The 21,167-nt window shown below is 41.5% G+C and overlaps 1 protein-coding gene across 3 annotated transcripts in view; it reads right to left on the reverse strand.

Annotated features, from left to right (window-relative positions):
* ZMYM2 (zinc finger MYM-type containing 2) overlaps window positions 1–21,167 on the reverse strand; it is a 114,202-nt gene that overhangs the window by 72,151 nt on the left and 20,884 nt on the right. For all 3 annotated transcript variants that reach the window (XM_060194739.1, XM_060194740.1, XM_060194741.1), the window contains exon 2: window positions 20,703–20,767. In XM_060194739.1, coding sequence (XP_060050722.1) covers window positions 20,703–20,767 — 65 coding nt within the window. The remainder of the gene's footprint in view (window positions 1–20,702; window positions 20,768–21,167) is intronic.

Raw genomic sequence — 21,167 nt, forward strand, 5'->3', positions numbered from 1 at the left:
ACCCATGGGTTACAAGAATGGGGAGAACATTCACTGCCTCATCTGCTCCATTTTCTTCATTTCTAAACATGATTTCTCATTTATTTTTAGGATCTCTCTGATAAACTGGAAGACTTCTTTGAATTACACTAAGATCTGAAATGGCAAAAACAGAATATGGAGAGAGAGCATTCCAAGCAAAGAGAACAAACAGTTCCTGCAAAATGGGAATGAGGCTGGTCAGCTGAAGCACAGCAAAAAAAAAAAAAAAACAGTGTAGTTAGGGAGGCACTAGAAGGGTGGTAAAGCAATTAAATAATCACACACATGCAGCCACAGAAGGGCTCAGTGATAGAGCATCAGACATGTACACATGAGGCCCCAAATTGGACTCCACCACCACAGGTAGTAATATTGGAAATAGTAAAATAATTATTTATTTATTTATTTATTTTTATCAGAGCACACTGTTCAGCTCTGGTTTATGGTGGTGCAGGGGATTGAACCTGGGACTTTGGAGCCTCAGGCAAGAGAGTCTCTTTGCATAACCATTATGCTATCTATCCCTGCCAATAACAAAATAAAACAAAACATTAGTACCTCCTAATTATGAGCCATTTTTGCCTGTACCCCAGGATTTCTATGTTTCTAATTAAATTTCAAGCTTCCCTGTAATACTTCAATATTGTTAACAAATGTTTATATACAACCCCCACCCCACAGGATTCCTAAATTAAAATCCTAATCCCAATGCAGTAGTTGTCAGAAAGAGTGAGAGACTCTCAGGCAGAAGTTGAAAAACAAGATTAGAAAAGAAAACACAAGTCGAACCTGAAATGGAATTGGAGTATTACACCAAAGTAAAAGACTCTGGGGTGGGTGGGTGGCTGGGTGGGGAGAATACAGGTCCATGAAAAATGATGAATGAAATAGTGGGGGTTGTATTGTTAAATGGGAATCTGGGGAATGTTATGCATGTAAAAAAAAAAAAAAAAAAAAGAAGTAGAAACGCAAAGCAGAAATTGACTGAGTTTGGAGTATGGCACCAAAGTAAGAAAGCAGAAGTACACTAGAGTTTGCAGTGAGTACCCTCCCTAATACTTCCTCTCCACTATTCCAAGCTTTGGGTCCATGATTGCTCAACAATTTGTTTGGCTTTGTATGTTAACTCTCTTTTCAGTCACCAGGTTCCAGATGCCATCAGGATACTAGCCAGGCTTCCCTGGATTGAAGACCCCACCAATGTGTCCTGGAGCTCAGCTTCCCCAGAGACCCACCCTACTAGGGAAAGAGAGAGGCAGCCTGGGAGTATGGACCGACCAGTCAACGCCCATGTTCAGCGGGGAAGCAATTACAGAAGCCAGACCTTCTACCTTCTGCAACCCTCAATGACCCTGGGTCCATGCTCCCAGAGGGATAGAGAATGGGAAAGCTACTGGGGAGGGGTGGGATATGGAGATTGGGTGGTGGGAATTGTGTGGAATTGTACCCCTCCTACCCTATGGTTTTGTTAATTAATCCTTTCTTAAATGAAAGAAAGAAAGAAAGAAAGAAAGAAAGAAAGAAAGAAAGAAAGAAAGAAAGAGTGAGAGAGACCTGAAGCCAAAGATCCAAGATGTAGGTAAGTACTGAGTATATGTCTTTTATGTATGAGGCCCTAAATTCAATCCCCAGGACTAAATAAAGGAACTCTTCCTCCCTTCCACAAAAAAAATGAGATGACGTACATGTTCCTTTCAAGTCAATCCTCAGGGTAACAGCAGTTTTCCTGGAAAAAAATCTATAAGATAAAAAATAAAATAAAATAAAATAAAATAAAATAAAATAAAATAAAATAAAATAAAATATCCACCCACGTCCTCTTCCCTCAGACACGTAAGGTCAATAGCTCACAAGGATAAAAACAAGCAACAGTAACAATAGAAATAAGAAATACACACTCTGCATAAAAAAGATGGCTCACTGGGTGGGGTACATGCCTTGTCACATACATATTCTAGGTTTGAGTCCCAACTCCACCATGCTATGTATGGCAAATCACCCAGCTCCACCAAAGAACTAAATACACACTTTATAAATGATAGTTTTCTGGTGGTGGCGCACCAGATTAAGAGCACATACTACAAATGATAGTTTTTCCTATCTATTTATTTATTACCACCAGGGTTATTGCTGACGCTTGGAACTGGCCTTTTTTTCTTTCTTTCTTCTTTCCTTCTTCCTTTCTATTTTATTTGATAAGACACAGAAATTGAGAGGGGAAGGAGAAATACAAAGAGGGAGAAAAAGATTGACACTTGCAGAACTGCTTTACCAATCATGAAGCTTTCCACCTGCAGGTGGGAAACAGGGGCTTGAACCAGGGTTCTTGTGCACTCAACCAGGTGCACCACCACCCAACTTTGGGATGTAATTAGCATATGGCTGACATTAGCCTATATGGACTCAATAAACCCACAAGGGATTATTTCAGTCTTTCCTTTCTCCAGTTAATATACTGTACCCCTTAATAAATGTCCATATATATGTGAGGGCTTATTTCTGGCCTCTTAATTATATTCCATTTATCTGTGTGTCTATATCAAGTACCACACATTTATGTACTCTAAACCAGCAGTATGGTTTAAAGTCAGGAAGATAATATATCCACCTTGGTTTTCTTCTCAGGATTGCACTAGCAATTCTGGTCCCCAAGAAACTTCTGTATCATTTGTTTATTCCCTGAATGAAATTTGATAGGACTCTAACCTGATTGCACTGAACCTATCATTTTAGTGATGTTAATTCTAACAATCCATGAACATGGTATATCTTTCCATTTGTCTATTTTTCTTTAGTAGTTTTCAACATACAGCTTTTCACTATCTTTGGTAAATTTATTCTTAGACACCTAATTCTTTTTTATTCTATTATAAATAAGATTTAATTCTTGTATTGTTTGAATGGAGAAATGCAACTAATTTTTTTTAAATATTTTATTCATTTATTTGATAGACAAAAAGAAATTGGGGGGGGAGATAGGAAGGAAACAAAGAGAAACCTGCAGCATTGCTTTACCAATCAAGAAGCTTCCTCTCTGCAAGGGGGAGGTGGGTTTGAAGCTAGGTCTTGTACAATGTAACATGTATGCTCAACCAAGTATGCCACCACCCCCTCTTACTGATTTTTTGTATATTATTAATATGATTACTATTATTATTTTAACTAAAGCAGTTCTCAGTTCTGATAAACAGAATTACATGAAAATACAATGACTAATCACATGCCAAAAGATTAGATAACCAAGACAAAATGGGTAAGTTTCCAAAAATATGCAAACTACAGTCTAAATGGAACTCCAGTGAGCAAGGGTATTAAGTCAGTTAGCAAAACCTCCCAACAAAGAGACACCAAGAAACATGGCTTCATTAATAAAATTATACCAAGTGTTTTATCCCAGGTTATCCCTCACATTGTTTCTCAAAAGAAATAATAAGATTATCATTATCCTGATAATATATATCCAATGACAACAAAAGAAAACTTTTAGGTCGGGAGTCGGGCGGTAGCACAGCGGGTTAAGCGCAGGTGGCGCTAAGCACAAGGACCAGTGTAAGGATCCCGGTTCGAGCCCCCGGCTCCCCACCTGCAGGGGAATCACTTCACAAGCAGTGAAACAGGACTGCAGGTGTCTATCTTTCTCTCCCCTTCTTTGTCTTCCCCTCCTCTCTCCATTTCTCTCTGTCCTATCCAACAACAACCAGATCAACAACAACTACAACAATAAAACAAGGGCAACAAAAGGGAATGAATAAAATAAATAAATATTAAAAAAAAAAAAAGAAAACTTTTAGGTCAAAATGCCTTAAAAATACAAATGCAGTTGATTCAGGAGGCAACTTAGTGGGCACACAGCAGTACCAAGTTCATTCAGTTTACTTCAAATAGCAAGGGAAACTCAACATAAGAAAGTTCATCAAGGGGGCCAGGCAGTAGCGCATCAGGTTAAGGAAACAGTACAAAGCACAAGGATCCTGGTTCCAGCCCCCAGCTCCCCACCTGCAAGGGGTGTAGCTTCACAAGCAAGTATATAGGTGTCTTTCTCTCCCTATCTCTATCTTCCCCTCCTCTCTTAATTTTTTTTTTTTTAACAGAGCACTGCTCAGTTCTGGTTTCTGGTGGTGCCAGGGACTGAACCTGGGACTTTGGAGCCTCAGACAGGAGAGTCTCTTTGAATAACCACTATGCTATTTACTCCCACTCTCCTCTCCCAATATCTCCCTATCCTATTCTATATTAGAAAAAAAAAAAAAGTTAATCAATATACCATATAACTGTAATAAAGTGAAGGGAAAAACACATTATCATCTTAATTGATAGTCAAAAAGAGCATAATATAAAGTACAAAACCCTATGATAAAAGTTAACAAAGAAGAAAACTTCTCACACATGGAAAAGACAATATATGGGGAAATATATAGCAATATAATATAATGGTGAAAAATTTTAAAGTTTTCCTCTAAGACTAAGAACATTGAAGTGTTTAATTCTACCACTTATTTCAAAATAGTCTGAAGTTCTAGGCAGACCAATCAGTAAGAAAAAAAAAAAAAGTAAGTCAAGGGAGTCAGGCAGTAGCACAGCGGGTTATGCGCACATGGCGCAAAGCACAAGGACCAGGGTAAGGACCCCAGTTCCCCACCTGCAAGGGAGTCGCTTCACAGGTGGTGAAGCAGGTCTGCAGGTGTCTATCTTTCTCTCCCCCTGTCTTCCCCTCCTCTCTCCATTTCTCTCTGTCCTATCCAACAACGACATCAATAACAACAACAATAATAATAATAAACAGCAATAAAAGGGAAAATAAATAAATACAAAAAATTTTTTTAAAAAAGGCAGTCGACAACAAGCGCAACAAAAGGGAATAAGTATTTTTAAAAAACAAAACAAAACAAAAAACCAGAGGCCCTACAGATATACTAATATGCCACTAAAGACTCACAAATACAAATACACAAAGTATTCTCATATGTAATATGTACATACTTATTCTAACAGATAGGAGAGTAAATATCCCGTGGTACCAAACACTATCACAGGCTTCAGTGGCTTTTGGAGCTGGTTTCTACAATCTCTATAACCTGCTGGGAGAATCAAGGTCAAGTATCCCTGGTGGACACTAGAAGAAACAGCCAAAGAGACCAATACACAATAAACGGCAAGGCCTATTGAACTTAAAAACTCTCAGCTAGTGAGAGATCTATGTTTGGCCTGGATAAAGGCAGAATTCATCATTTTTTTAAGCTGAGGTTTACTCTCATAGACCTGCAAACTCCAAGCTATGGAACATCTGAAAAGCCACAAGGAAGCCAAAGACTGACTCTGGGGTGTGACTGCCATCTACTGGTGAATTCTAAGCTACATCATTGGCTTCTGAATGCCTGACTAGGAAACCACAAGACTCAGAGACTCTTCAAAAAGGCCCACTCCTGGCCAGACAACCCCACCATGTGTCCTGGAGCCCCAGCTCCCCAGAGCCTTGCCCCACTAGGGAAAGAGAGAGACAGGCTGGGAGTATGGATCACGGGAAGCAATTACAGAAGCCGGATCTTCCACCTTCTGCATCCCATAATGATCTTGGGTCCATACTCCCAGAGGGATAAAGAATAGGGAAGCTATCAAGGGAAGGGATTGGATACAAAATTCTGGGGGTGGGTGTGGAATTGTACCCCTCTTATCCTATACTCTTGTCAATATTTCCATTTTATAAATAAAAGCTTTTTTAAAAGGAAAAAAAAAAGGCAGTCGAATAGGAAATGAGAAGTTATAAAGTGAGTAGATGCAAAGACTCTCAAGCCTGAGGATCCAATGTCCCAGGTTCAGTCCCTCACACCAACATTAGCCAGAGCTGAATACTGCTCCAGTAAAATAAATAATAATAATAATAATTGTCCAGGAGGTGGCGCAGTGGAAAAAGTGTTGAACTCTCAAGCATGAGGTCCCTGAGTTTGATCCCTGGCAGCACATGTACAGAGTGGTGTCTAGTTCATTTTCTCTCTCTCTCTCTCTCTCTCTCTCTCTCTCCCCCCCCCCTCTCTCTCTCCCCGCTCCTATCCTACTACTAATCAATATATATATGTGTGTGTGTGTGTGTGTGTGTGTGTGTGTGTGTGTGTGTGTGTGTGTGTGTGTGTATTTTTTTTTAACCAGAGCACTGCTCAGCTCTGGTTTATGGTGGTGCAGGGGATTGAACCTGGGACTTTGAGCCTCAGGCATGGGAGTCTGTTTGCATAACCATTATGCTATCTACCCCTGCCCGATAAAAATTTTTTTAAAGTGAATGGAAGCTTCACTTATCATTAGAGAAATGTAAATTAAAACAACATTGAGATGCCATCTGACATCCATGAGAATGGATTTTTCAACAAATAAAAATAGCAGGTGTTGGAGAAGTAAAGAAAAGGAACTCTGGGGTCCAGGTGGTGACGCACATGGTTGAGCACACATTACAATGCACTAGGACCCAGGTTCTAGCCTCCAGTGCCCACCTGCAGGGGGAAAGCTTTACAAATGGTGAAGCTGTTGAATAAGGGCAACAGACTGGCATACTTTAATGATCACTCTTTAGCCACTATCAGGCCACCCCATCAGCTGGGGATCTACTCAGGGAGTCCTGGGATTCCCACAAAAACACCATGAGCCTATACCTCAAATAGACCCCTCCTCCATTATCACTGGTCATCTCCATCAGGAACAACATACTGGACCTCTTTGAGGGCCCCCATAGGACCTTGCCCTCAATGTGAATCAACAATGGTAGAGAATATTCCATCCTCCGAAGGGGGGTTGGATAATGTACTTTCTACCACCTGAAGATGATGGGTTCTGAAATTGGTACAACTCAGAATGTTCCTACTGATGACCACAGAATGCAAGTTCAGATAGGCTCCTATGCTGAATGTGGGCCCCAGATCAAATCGATGGGGTTTACAGTCAACAATATTTATACACTCTTCCCATATTTGGGAGCCACTCTCTTCCCTGATCCAGCCTTCTAGCTCTTTTTCCAGCCGTGACATCATCTCCCCAGACAATAACCTAGGTCCTCCTGCATATCAGATGTCAGGCTCAGAAAAAAACTAATGGACCCTTTGGAATATACCTAAAATAGACCTACCAGCTATTTCCAAAACAGAGACCCCAAATCTTTCATCTGAAATATTCCAGCCTTTAGGTTCATGATTAATCAACAATTTGTTTGGCTTTATATGTTAATTCTTTTTCAGCCACCAGGTTGTAGATGCTACCATGATGCATGTTAATTCTTTTTCAGCCACCAGGTTGCAGATGCTACCATGATGCCAACTGGACTTCCCTGGACAGATGACCCCACCAATGTGTCCTGGAGTTCCACTTCCTCAGAGCCCTGCCCCTCTAGAGAAATAGAGACAGACTGGGAGTATGGATCGACATGTCAACGACCACGTTCAGTGGGGAAACAATAACAGAACCCAGACCTGACACTTTCTGCACCCCATAATGACCCTGGGTTCATACTCCCAGAGGGTTAAAGAATAGGAAATGTATCAGGAGAGGGGATGGGATACGAAGCTCTGGTGGTGGGACATCTACCCCTCTTATCCTATGGTCTTGTCAGTGTTTCCATTTTACAAATAAATATTTTTTTAAAAAATGAAGCTGTGTTGCAGGGATCTCTCTCTCTCCCTACTATCCCCTTCTCTCTTGATTTCTGGCTGTCTCTATCCAATAAATAAAGATAATTTTTTTTTTAATTTTTAAAGGGGGTTGGGTGGTAGCGCAGCAGTTTAAGCACACATGGCACAAAGTTCAAGGACTGGCATAAGAATCCCAGTTTGAGCCCCAGGCTTCCCACCTGCATGGGGGCTCACTTCACGGTGAAGCAGGTCTACAGGTGTTTATCTTTCTCTCCCCGTGTCTCCTCTCCTCTCTCAATTTTTCTCTGTCCTATCCAACAACAATGGCAACAACAGCAATAATGACAAAAAGGGCAACAAAAAAAAGAAAGAAAAGGGAAAAATGGCCTCCAGGAGCAGTGTATTCGTAGTGCAGACACTAAGCCCCAGCAATAACCCTGGAGGCAAAAAAAAAAAATTTAAAAAACATTTAAATAAAAAAAAAAAGAAAGGGGAACTGTTACATGGATGGTGGGGATGCAAACTGGTGCAGCCCCTTTGGAAAACTGTATGTAGAGTCCTTAAACAAATAAAAATGGAAATACCTTATGATCCAACAATACCACTCTTAGGCATTTATCCAAAAGACACAAATATTAATCTGAAAGGACATGTGCACCTCTATGTTCACAGCTGCATTATTCACAATAGCCAAAGAATGGAAGCAGCCTAAATGCCCAATGACAGATGAATGGATAAAGTTATGGAATATATTTTCTATGGAATACTACTCTGCAATCAAAAAAGATGATATTGGGAGTTGGGCGGTAGCGCAGCAAGTTGGGCGCAGAGTGCAAGGACCGGCGTAGGGACCGGGTTTGAGCCCCCAACTCCCCACCTGCAGAGAAGTCGCTTCACGGGTGGTGAAGTGGGTCTACAGGTGTCTTTCTCTCCCCCTCTGTCTTCCCCTCTTCTCTCCATTTCCCTCTGTCCTGTCCAACAACAACAACCAATAACTATAACAATAAAGCAACAAGGACACCAAAAGGGAATAAATAAAAAAAATTAAAAAGATGATATTTTAGGAGAAAATGGATGGAACTGGAGGTGATAATGCTTATCGAAATAAGTAAAGAGATGACAAACAACTACCAGATTGTTTCATTCACTTGTAGAATCTAGAGATCTGATTCACATGAACTTGCGAGAGAAAACAAACTATTCCTAAGACTTGTGAGAACTATGGTGGCTATCTTGGGGAGGTAGGAGGATGGAGAATATAGATCTTTGGTGGTGAGGGGCCAGGCAGTAGCACACCAGGTTAAGCATATGTAGTATGAAGGATAAGGACCCGAGCAAGGATCCCAGTTTAAGCCCCTGGCTCCCCACCTGTAGTAGGGTCGTTTCGCAAGCAGTGAAGTAGGTCTGCAGGTGTCTATCTTTCTCTCTCCCTCTCTATCTCCCCCTCCCTTCTCAGTTTCTCTCTATTCTATCCAAAAAAAAAAAACATATATATATATATATATATATATATATATATATATATATATATATATATATATCAAAAAAATGACTGCAAGAAGAATGGATTCATAGTGCAGGCACCGGGTCCTAGCAATAACCCTGGAGGTAAAAAGAAAAAAGAAACTTTGGTGGTGAATGTGGTGTGTAACTATACGCTGTAATCTTACAATCTTATAACATACTATTTATAGTAAATTTTAAAAAAAAAAGGGAGTGGGAGGCCAGCAAAACAGCTTAGACCATGTATTCCTTTGACATGTATGTGACCCATGTTTGGGCCCATTACACACCACACTGGAGGAAGGAAAGTTCTATACTAATATTTCCTTTATACTTTCTGCCTCTTAAAAAAAGGAAAAGAAAATGGGTCAGATGTCCAACAGAGAAACAATTACAGAAGCCAGACCTCACACCTTCTACACCCCACAGAGATCTTTGGTCCATACTCCCAGAGGGATAAAGAACATGGAAACTTCCAATAGAGGGGATGGGATATGGCACTCTGGCAGTGCTCTTACCCCACAACCTTGTTGACCATTATTAAATCACTAATAATAATAATAATAATAATAATAATAATAATAATAATAAAGAAGTTGAAAAATAAGAAAACACAAAGCAGAACTTGGACTTGATTTGGTGTATTGCACCAAAGTAAAAGACTCTGGGGTTGGGGGAAGGGTTGAGGTCCTGGAACATGATGGCAGAGGAGGACCTAGAGGAAGTTGAATTGTTATGTGGAAAACTGAGAAATGTTAATATGTACAAACTACTGTATTTTACTGTTGACTATAAACCATTAACCCTCCCTAATGAACAAATAAATAAAAAGAAAAAAGTGGGTCTAGAGATGGCTCAACAGGTGGAGCACCAGACTTGAAGACATGAGGCCCCTAGCTGAGTCCCAAGCATCGATGTACTCTCTCATGTTAACAAGTCTTAATATTTTGAAAGATATTTCTGGAGATAACATAATGTCTATGCTTTAATTTTCATGCCTGAGGCTTCAAAATTCAGTTTCACACCTATGAAATCTAATCTTTGACAAAGGTACCCAGACTATTAAACGGGAAAAGGAACGTCTCTTCAATAGCTATTATTGGAAAAACTGGGTTGAAACATACAGAAGAATGAAACTGACTGAGCCACCAAACACAAAAAAAAAAATTCCAAATGGATCAAGGACTTGGATGTTAGGCCAGAAACTAGAAAATATCTAGAGGAAAATATTGGCAGAATATAAGCTCTGGCTTATGGTGGTGCAGAAGATTGAACCTGGGACTTTGGAGCCTCAGGCATGAGAGTCTCTTTGCATAATCATTATGCTATCTACCCCACCCCACCCAGAACTCTAAATTTTTTTTTCTTTAAAAAAATTTTAAATTATCTTTATTTATTGAATAGAAACAGCCAAAGATCAAGAGAGAAAGGGGTGATAGAGAATCAGACACCTGCAACACTGCCTCACCACTTGCAAAGCTTTCCCTCTGCAGGTGGGGACTGGGGAGAACTCTAAATTTTAAAGGCATCTTCAATGATACAAATCAAATGACAAAGTAGACTAAAACAAAAATAGACCAACGGGACTACATCGAATTAAAAATCTTCTGCAGAGCAAAAGAAACCACCACCCTTACAAACTGGGTGAAGATCTTTACATGCCAATCATCAGACAAAAGGCTAATAACCAAAATATATAAAGAGCTCACCAAACTCAGCAACAAGAAAACAAATGACTCCCATCCAAAGATGGGGAGAGGATAAACAGAATATTCACCAAAGATCCAAAAGGCCAACAAATATTTAAAAATGCTCCATGTCATTGACTGTCAAAGAAACACAAAGACAACAATAAGGTACCACTTCACTCCTGTGAGAATGTCACAGGTCAGAAAAGGTAGGAACAACAATGCTGGAGAGGTTGTGGGGATAAAGGAACCCTTCTGCACTGTTGGTGGGAATGTAAATTGGTCCAACCCCTGTGGAGAGCAGTCTTGAGAACTCTCAGAAGGAAATGAAATGGATTCTTAAAGATATAGTCATGTATAAGGGTAGACTCAAACTAATTAGCTAATCTCTTACAGAAAGGACTAGAAAGGGCTATCCAGGATATATTCAAAGTCTTAAGTGGAAAAGACATGTACCCAAGAAAAGAATACCTTATCCTGCTAATACCTATCTTGCAAATCAGATTTGAAGGAGGGACAGAAAGCTTAAGAGATAAGACAAGCAATAGCTAAAGGAATTTCAGGGCCAGGCTCTGGTACACTGGCTAGGCTAAGCACTCACCTTAAAGAGCACAAAGAAGGACCCAAATTCAATCCCCTAGTCCCTACCTGCGCGGGGTGTGTGTGTGTGTGTGTGTGTGTGTGTGTGTGTGTGTGTGCGCGCGCTAAGACAGAGAGATGATGTCTCTCTCTTTCCCTCTCTATCACCCCCTACCCTCTCAATTTCTGTCTCTATCCAATAAGTAAATAAATAAATTTTCTCAATATTTATTTATTCCTTTGTTGCCCTTGTTTTTTTTTTTATTGTTGTAGTTATTACTGTTGTTATTGATGTCTTTGTTGTTGGATAGGACAAAGAGAAATAGAAAGTGGAGGGGAAGACAGAGGGAGGGAGAGAAAGACACCTGCAGACCTGCTTCACCGACTCCCCTGGCAGGTAGGGAGCTGGGGGCTCAAACCGGGATCCTTGCGCTTTGCGCCACGTGTGTTTAACCTGCTGCACTACCGCCCAACTCCCAAATAAATAAAATTTTTAAGAAGGAATTCCTATTAAATCAGATCTTCTAGAAATTGAGAGTAGGGAAAATAGCAGTGGTTATGCAAAAAGCCTTTCATGCCTGAGGCTAAGGTCCCAACTTCAGTCCTCAGCACAATCAGAAGTCAGAACTGAGCAGTGCTCTGGTAAAGAGAAAAAGTAAAGTTAGAGGGAGCACAAAGACCAGCGTAAGCATCCCAGTTCGAGCCACCATCTCCCCACTTGGGGGGGGGGGGGGCCAATTCACAAGTGGTGAAGCAGGTCTGCAGACGTCTATCATTCCCCTTCTCTCTCAATTTTTCAGTCCTATCCAACAACGACAGCAAAAACAACAAAAATAATAAACAGCAAGGGCAACAAAAAGGGGAAAAATGGCCTCCAGGAACAGTGGATTCATGGTGCAGTTACTGAGCCCCAACAATAACCCTGAAGGCGGGGAGTCAGGCGGTAGCGCAGCAAATTAAGCGCACATGGCACAAAGCACAAGGACTGGCATAAAGAACATTGCTGGGTGCTGGGCAGTAGCGCATCAGGGTAAGCACATATAGTGCAAAGCAAGAACAGATGTAAGGATTCCGGTTCAAGCCCCCAGCTCCCCAACTGCAAGGGAGTCGCTTCACAGGCGTTGAAGCAGGTCTGCAGGTGTCTATCTTTCTCTGTTTTCCCCTCCTGTCTCCTATTCAACAATGACAACATGACTAACAACTACAACAATAAAAAACAAGGGCAACAAAAGGGAAAATAAATAAATTATATATATATATATATATATCCCTGAAGGCAAAAAGAGAAAAAAGTTTTCTCTACTTAATGATTTTAAAAAAAGATAGATTAAGGACTAGGGAAATAGCATAATGGCAATGAAAAAAAAAGACTTTCATGCCTAAGGCACCAAAGGTGTCAGGTTCAATCTCCAGAGCCAGAAATGAGCGGTGCTCTGGAAAAAAATAAATGGTTTTTCAAAAGATACATGGAGGGCAGGGAGCCTTCACACAACCAGTTCTGAGACCTCAGTACACCAAATGAGAGTACTATGTACCGAGAAAACTATGTTGCATCGCTGGGGAGCCAGAGACGACCCGAACTGCCCCTGCGGCTACAGACAGACTATGACCCACATAGTCAACGACTGCCCCCTCTCCAGATTCAAAGGAGGTCTCGAAACTTTACATCAGGCTCAACCTGACACTGTTGTCTGGCTACGGAAGAAGGGCAAACACTAGAAGAAGAAGAAGTGGAGAAGGGGAGATAGAAAGGGAGAGAGACACCTGCAGCATCACTTCATCACTTGTGAAGCTTTCCACATGCAGGTGGGGACCTTGAACCTGCATCCTTGAGCACTGTAATGTGTATGCTTAAGCAGGTGCACTACCACCTGGCCCCTGTAGTCTCTCCTTTCTCTCTTTGACTCTCCTCTCTCTGTGACTCTCCCTTTATCTTTCACATTGGCCTACAGTGGTAAAGTCCCAGTGACAGTGGATTCCTCAACCAATCTGTGAACACTCTGCTCAACTAGATCGACATCCTCCCAGTCTCAGAGGTTGTTTTTTTAAAAATATATTTTTTATTATCTTTATCTATTTATTGGATAGACAGCCAGAAATCGAGAGGGAAGGCAGAGAGGGAAACAGCACTGCTTCAGCATTTGCAAAACTTCCTCCTGCAGATAGAGATGGGGGTGGGGGTGGGGGGGCTTGAACCTGGGTCCTTGTGCATGGTAACATGTGCGCTCTCTTTTCAGTCTAGCTCCAGCTTGAATGTCACTTCCTCCAAGGCCTTTGTCTGCCAACACACTTTAGCAACCAATCCCTGACCTAAGTCAGGCCTCCTAGTTATATTTCCAACATCCTCCAAGCCTCATCAGCTATACTCACCCACAATGAAATAGTTTACTTATAATCGGTGGCCCCATCAGACTATGTTCCATACATACCCTTGTAACAGTATTCCAAACCTATACCCTAGTGTAGAAGTGTACTAACTTCTTCATACTAAATTTTCCCTAGAGCTTAAACATATTAGAGAATTTTAAAAACACTGCTGGGGGGAGACAGGTGGTGGCACAGCAGGTTAAGCGCACATGGCACAAAGCGCAAGGACCGGTGTAAAGAACATTGCTAGGGGCCAGGCAGTAGCGCATCAGGTTAAGCGCACATAGTGCAAAGCACAATGACCTGCACAAGGATCCTGGTTCGAGCCCCCAGGTCCCCATCTGTAGGGGGATCTCTCCCTCTCTCTGTCTTCCTCTCCTCACTCAATATCTCTCTGTCCTAGCCAACAAAAATATAAAAATGGCTGCTAGAAGCAGTGAATTCATAGCGGAAACACCAGCAACAACCCTGGAGGCAAAAATGATATTGCCATCTGTGGTCCAGGAGGTACAGCAGTGAACTTGGACTCTCAAACATGAGGTCCTGGGTTCAATCCCCAGTAGTACATGTACCAGAGTAATGTTTGGTTCTCTTCTTCTCATTCTTCCTATCTCTAATAATAAAGCAGCACTTGTATTAAAAAGACAACACTGAGGAGTTGGTGGTAGCGCAGGGGCTAAGCGCACATAGCACAAAGTGCTAAGACCAGTGTAAGGATCCCGGTTCGAGCCCCCAGCTCCCCACCTTCAGGGGAGTCGCTTCACAGACGGTGAAGCAGGTCTGTAGGTGTCTATCTTTCTCTGCTCCTCTGTCTTCCCCTCCTCTCTCCATTTCTCTCTGTCCTATCCAACAATGACATCAATAACAACAATAACTATGACAATAAAACAAGGACAACAAAAGGGAATAAATATATTTTTTTAAAAAAGCCAACATTGAATTATGAACTACTAATTTAGAAATTCTAGATTCTAAGAAATAAGTACCTGTTTCTATAGGCCAGGTTATTAGTAAAAACCTGCTGCCTCTATTTCATAAGACCTAAAACGCATGACCATCTTTATCAGCATTTTTTCAGAGAGAAACATCTTTCAGCTTGATGTTAAAACTCAAAAGAATTATGGGGGGAGGGCGGTAGTACAGTAGGTTAAGCGCACTTGGCGCCAAGCGTAAGGATCCCAGTTGGAGCCCCCAGTTCCTCACTGCAGAGGGATCGCTTCACAAGTGGTGAAGCAGGTCTGCAGGTGTCTATCTTTCTCTCCTCCTCTCTGTCTTCCTCTGCTCTCTCGATTTTTCTCTGTCCTATTCAGTAACAACGGCCATAACAACAACGATAAACAAGGGCAACAAAAGGGAAAAATTGGCTGCCAGGAGCAGTGGATTCGTAGTGCAGGCAAAGAATACCAGCAATAACCCTGGAGACAAAAAAAAGAATAGTATGAGGGCCAGAAGATGGCTTGATAGAGTGCCCACCTTATTTACCATGTGTGAGGACTCAAGGCAGAGACCACATGGGAGCACCCATATGAGGAAGCTTCTTCACAAGCAGTAAAGCCATGCTGTGGTCTTCATTCTTTTTCTCTCCCTGCCTCTCATCCTCTATCTTTAAAAAAAAAAAAAAAAAAGGTCTGCCAGCATGCACAGAGCACCAGCAATAATCCAGGTTGCAAAAAAAAATTGTATTTGTTTCTCCCTCAACAGATATATTTCAGAAAGTCAATAATTCTACCAGTTATCTGCAGTTCAATGTAGCTTTTTTTTTTAATTTTTTAAGTAATTATTTATTCCCTTTTGTTGCCCTTGTTGTTTTATTATTGTAATTATTATTGTCATAGTTGTTGGATAGGACAGAAATGGAAAGAGGAGGGGAAGACAGAGGGGGAGAGAAAGCTAGACACCTACAGATCTGCTTCACTGCCTGTGAAGCGACTCCCCTGCAGGTGGGGAGCCAGGGCTCGAACCGGGATTCTTACGCCAGTCCTTGCGCTTTACGCCACCTGCACTTAACCCGCTGCACTACCGCCGACCCCCATAGCTTTTATTTTCTGTAACATCTAGAAAACATTTAAAGCCTTTAAGCAAAAGCACTCAATATGGCCTGGTAAAATAGCACAACTGGTAGAGCACATGACTTGCATGCCTGAGGCTCCTGTTCTGGGTTGTATGTCCCTTGCTCTCATAACTCTCAACCCACATGCACACATGATTTAAATAATGAAATAAAAATCTAAAGGGAAGGGGGCCAGGCAGTGGGGCACCTGCTTAAGCACACACTACAGTGCATAAGGACGTGGGTTCTAGTCCCTGGTCCCCACCTGCAGCGGGAAAATTTCACAAGTGGTGAAGCAGGGCTGCAGGTCTCTCTGTCTCCCCACCCATCTTAATTTCTACATCTAATAATAAATAAAATTTTAATAAACAATAATATAAATCTAAAGGGAAAAACACTTCAGATGGTCTTAGTTCATTTATCCAACTCCTTCATGACTTAGTTTGTACTCTTTTAGATCTCTGAAATTCATGACTCATGTAAATATAGAAATAACCATTTTTTTTCCAGAGCACTGCTCAGCACAGATTTTGATGGTGCAGGGGCTTGAACCTGGGAGCTCAGAACCTCAGGCATGCAAATATGTTTGCATAATTATAATGCCATGCCCTTCCCACCCTTCTACAATAATTTAAAACTCACTTGGTACTACATTCATAACAATTACCTAAAAGTTTATCACTTTTTTGGACTTGTTTTTGCAATTTTGTGACAAAGCAGTACCCAAATCAGGTACTGGGAATAGAACCTAGGACCTTCAGAGCCTCAGAAGTGAAAGTCTTTAACCAATGTCAATGTTGAGAGTAATAACCTATGTGCAAAATTTTAGTGTAAGGAAACAATGACAAGTAAAAATATAAATGGGGAAAACTATAATTAAAAACTCTTAGGGGCCAGGCAATTCTATCCAGTTAAATATGCATGCACAAGAACCAGGGTTCAAGTCCCTGGTCCACATCCACAAGGGGGAAGGTTTCTCTCTCGCTATCTCCCTTTCCCCTCTCAGTTTTTCTCAGTCCTATCAAATAAGAGGAAAAAATTAATAAATAAAATGGGAAAATGACCTCAGTGCAGACACTGAGTCCAGCACTAATCCTGGAGCAAATTTTTTTTAATTGTAGGTGCTAGGCAGTGGCACGTGGTCAAGTACACACGTTACCATGTGAAAGGACCCTAGTTCCAGCACCTGGGCCCCAACTACCTGAAGGAAGCTTCATTACCTCAGGGTAAAGCAGTGCTACAGTTGTCTCTTTTTCTCTCTTCCTCTCTCTCCTATCCTAACACTTTTCTCCTATCCTATTACTTTTTTTTTTTTATTTGAAACTAGTGTCAATAGGTAAGGGGGGTATGGGTAAACTTCAATTTTCCATGTCATATATTCCTCTACTTGAATGTGTTTTTTGTTTGTCTTTTGTTTCCCTTTCAATCCTTAGCAGTACATGTACCAGAATGATGCTCTGGTCCTTTCTTTGTCTATCTTTTCTATTAACCAGAATACTGCTCAGCTCTGGTGGTGCACAAAACTGAACCTGGGACTATGAATTTCAGACATAAATATTTTTGCATATTCATTATGCTATTCCCTTGCCAGGCCTCACTTATTTTTAAAAAATAAGAAATATAGAGAGAAGGTAGAGGGAGAGAGAGAGAGAGACAGAAAAATACCTGCAGAACTGTTTCACTCCTTATGAAGCTTCCCCTGCAGGTGGGGGCTGGGGGGTTGAATTCCAATCCTTGTGCATGAGGGGAAGATGGGGGAGAGAAAGATAGGCACCTGCAGACCTGCTTCACTGCCTGTGAAGCAACTCCCCTGCAGGTGGGGATTTGGGGAGCTTTTTTTTAAAAAATTTATTAATGAGAAAGATAAGAGTAAGAACCAGGCATCACTTGGGTACATGTTCTTCCTGGGATTGAACTCAGGACCTTATTCTTGAAAGTCTAGCGCTTTATCCACTGTACCACATCCTGGACTACTGCTGGTTTGTATTTTCAGCACATGTGTGCTCAACCATGTACGCCAGCACCCAGCCCCTAATCTCATTAATAAATATTTTAAAAATGAAAGAAATGGGCAGGAGCACATGACCATGTGGAGTTTAAATCCCAGAGCTCTATAAAGGGGAAGGAATAAAATATTAAATTCCAAATGTTCAGAATTAAGACAGAAAATGAGGACATGCAGGTGGCGGGGCACTCAGTGGAGTGTATGTGTTATCATGCTCCCAACCTGCAGGGGGGACACTTCAGAAGCACTGTCTGTCTTTCTCCCTCTCTACCTCTCCTTTGAAGCTCAACTTTTCTGTATTAGTAAAACGTTAAGAAAAAAGGAAAATATAGCCACCAGGAGCAGTGGATTCATCATGCCTGCACCAAGCCCCTACAATAACCCTGGTGGCATGAAGAAGAAAAAAAAAAAAAAAAAAAAAAAGCAGACAAGTGCTCACAGACATAGCAATAACACCGTCAAGCACAGGCCTCAGAAGCACAGGTCTGTGACTGGCTGAAAATACAAACCAGCAGTAGTCCAGGAGGTGGTACAGTGGATAAAGCGCTAGACTTTCAAGAATAAGGTCCTGAGTTCAATCCCAGGAAGAACATGTACCCAAGTGATGCCTGGTTCTTACTCTATCTTTCTCATTAATAAATTAAAAAAAAAAAAAAGCTCCCCAAATCCCCACCTGCAGGGGAGTTGCTTCACAGGCAGTGAAGTAGGTCTGCAGGTGCCTATCTTTCTCTCCCCCATCTTCCCCTCCTCTTTCCATTTCTCTGCCTTATGCAACAATGACGACATCAATAACAACAATAACTACAACAAGAGCAACAAAAAGCAAAAAAAATATAAGCGCAGGTGGCGCAAAGCACAAGGACGGGTGTAAAGATCCTGGTTCAAGCCCCCAGCTCCCCACCTGCAGGGAAGTCACTTCACAGGTGGTGAAGCAGGCCTACAGGCATCTTTCTCTCCCCTCTCTGTCTTCCCCTCCTCTCTCCATTTCTCTGTCCTATCCAACAACGACATCAATAACAACAATAATAACTACAACAAGGACAACAAAAGAGAATAAATATTAAAAAAAAAAAAAAGATACAAACCAGCACATTTCCTCAGAAATGTGTGGGAGGGAAATTTAGAAAAATTGAGATGGCAGAAGACAGGTCATGAGTGTACTTATCAACTAATAAAAGAGCCAGTAGAGAGGGAGAGGTATTCCATGAGTTTTCTGTAACCAGTCCATACGGAGAGATTAAGAAGCACACCTGCTGCTAGCTGGACGTCTACTGCTGTACAGTCATTCACTCTATGTGATCTTTAATCCTTCTCATTGCAAAAACAGGAATTGGATTTTTTTAAAAGATTTTTATTTATTTATTAATGAGAAAGATAGGAGGAGAGAAAGAACCAGGTATCACTGTGGTACATGTGCTGCCGGGGATTGAACTTGGGACCTCATGCTTGAGAATCCAATGCTTTAGCCACTGCGCCACCTCCCGAACCACAGGAATTGGGTTTTATCATGCTCATCTGTCAAATGATTATCTAGGGGGAGGAAGAAAAGGAGGAACTACCATGGCAGCAGTGAAACTTCCATTTGCACAATGATCCCTGAGGGCAACCAGGAGCTCAACCTCACCCTACTGCACAGTAAAGCAAGCGCTCTATTTCCCCACCCCCAAATAAATAAATATACCTCTATTAAAAAATTCAAAATGGGACCAGCAAAATAGCTCACATGGAAAGTGTGCCCTCTCTACCCAGAACGGTGAAGGCCGGTGATGACAATATCAAAACCAAAAAAACAGTCATCCATGAGATAAAGCAGGGAGGCCCTAGGTTCAATCAATACCTGGCAAAACATGTACCAGAGTGGTGCTCTGATTCTCTCTCTTCTCCTCCTCTTCCTACCACTTATAAATGTTTTAATTTTTTAGTCTTTATAGGGTCAAGATAGCCAGAAGTCAAGAAGAATGAGAGATAAAAGGGAGAGACAGAGACAGCTGTAGCCCTGCTTCATCACTCTCAAAGCTTTGCCCCTGCAGGTGGGCATGAGGAGGCTTGAACCTAGATCCTTGCACATGGTAACATGTGCGCTCTATCAGGTGTGTGATGTCACCACCCCATCCTGCCCTAATAAATAAAATCTTAAAAAGAGGAAAAAAAACTATAGTCAACAATATTTTTTTCACTTTTCCCATATTTGGGGGCCATTCTCTTCCCTGATCCAGCTTTCTAGCCCTTTTTCCAGCCATGACATCATCTCCCTAGACAATAACGTAGGTCCACCTGCATATCAGATGTCAGGCTCAGGAAATAAACTAGTATAGCCATGGGCCCTTTGGAATATAACTAAAATAGGCCTACTAGCTATCTTTAAAACAGAGACCCTAAATCTTCCTCTGAAATATTCCAGCCTTTAGATTCATGATTAATCAACAATTTGTTTGGCTTTATATGTTAACTCTTTTCAGGCACGAGGTTCCAGATGCTAATATGATCCCAATGGGACTTCCCTGTGCAGACGACCCCACCAATGTGTCCCAGAGCCCCGCTTCCCCAGAGCCCTGTCCCACTAGGGAAAGAGACAGACAGGCTGGGAATATGGATTGACCTGCCCACGCCCATGTTCAGCAGGGAAGCAATTATAGAAGCCATACCTGCCACTTTCTGCACCCCATAATGACCCTGGGTCCATACTGCCAGAGAGATAGAATAGGGAAGCTATCAGGGGAGGGGATAGGATACAGAGTTCTGGTGGTGAGAATTGTGTGGAGTTGTACCCCTTATCCTATAGTTTTGTCAGTGCTTCCTTTTTATAAATAAAAATTAAAAAAAAAAACAAAAACTGGGTGGAGGAGACAGCATAATGGTTGTGCAAAACACTCTCATACCTGAGGGCTCTGAAGTTCCTTGGTTCAATCCTCCACACCACCTTAAGCCAGAGTTTAGCAGTGCTCTGGTAAATAAATATAAAAATAAAATTAAAAACTAACAATAAGCCTGAAAGTAAGATAATATTCATAGGATGAAAGTTGTCAACTAAGAGTTAACAAAATAGTTCACTTGGATAGTGCATTGCTTTTCCAGGTGCTTGGCCCATGTTTGAGTCCAGCCCCCACCACAGTGAAGGAAGCTTGAGTGCTGTGGTTTCTGTCTCTCTTTCTCTCTGCCTCAGTTTACTCTCAATCTGAAAAAGACATCCTGAAACATTAATGACAAAAAAAAAAAGTCAGGGGTTAGGCGTTGGTGCACCTAGTTAAGCACTCACAGTACAGTATACAAGGACCCAGGTTCAAGCCTCTGGTCCCCTCCACCTGTAGAAAGCTTCATGAGTGGTGATGCAGGGCTGCAGGAGT

The sequence above is a fragment of the Erinaceus europaeus genome, chromosome 7 (assembly GCF_950295315.1).
Source record: "Erinaceus europaeus chromosome 7, mEriEur2.1, whole genome shotgun sequence".
Classification (NCBI taxonomy): domain Eukaryota; kingdom Metazoa; phylum Chordata; class Mammalia; order Eulipotyphla; family Erinaceidae; genus Erinaceus; species Erinaceus europaeus.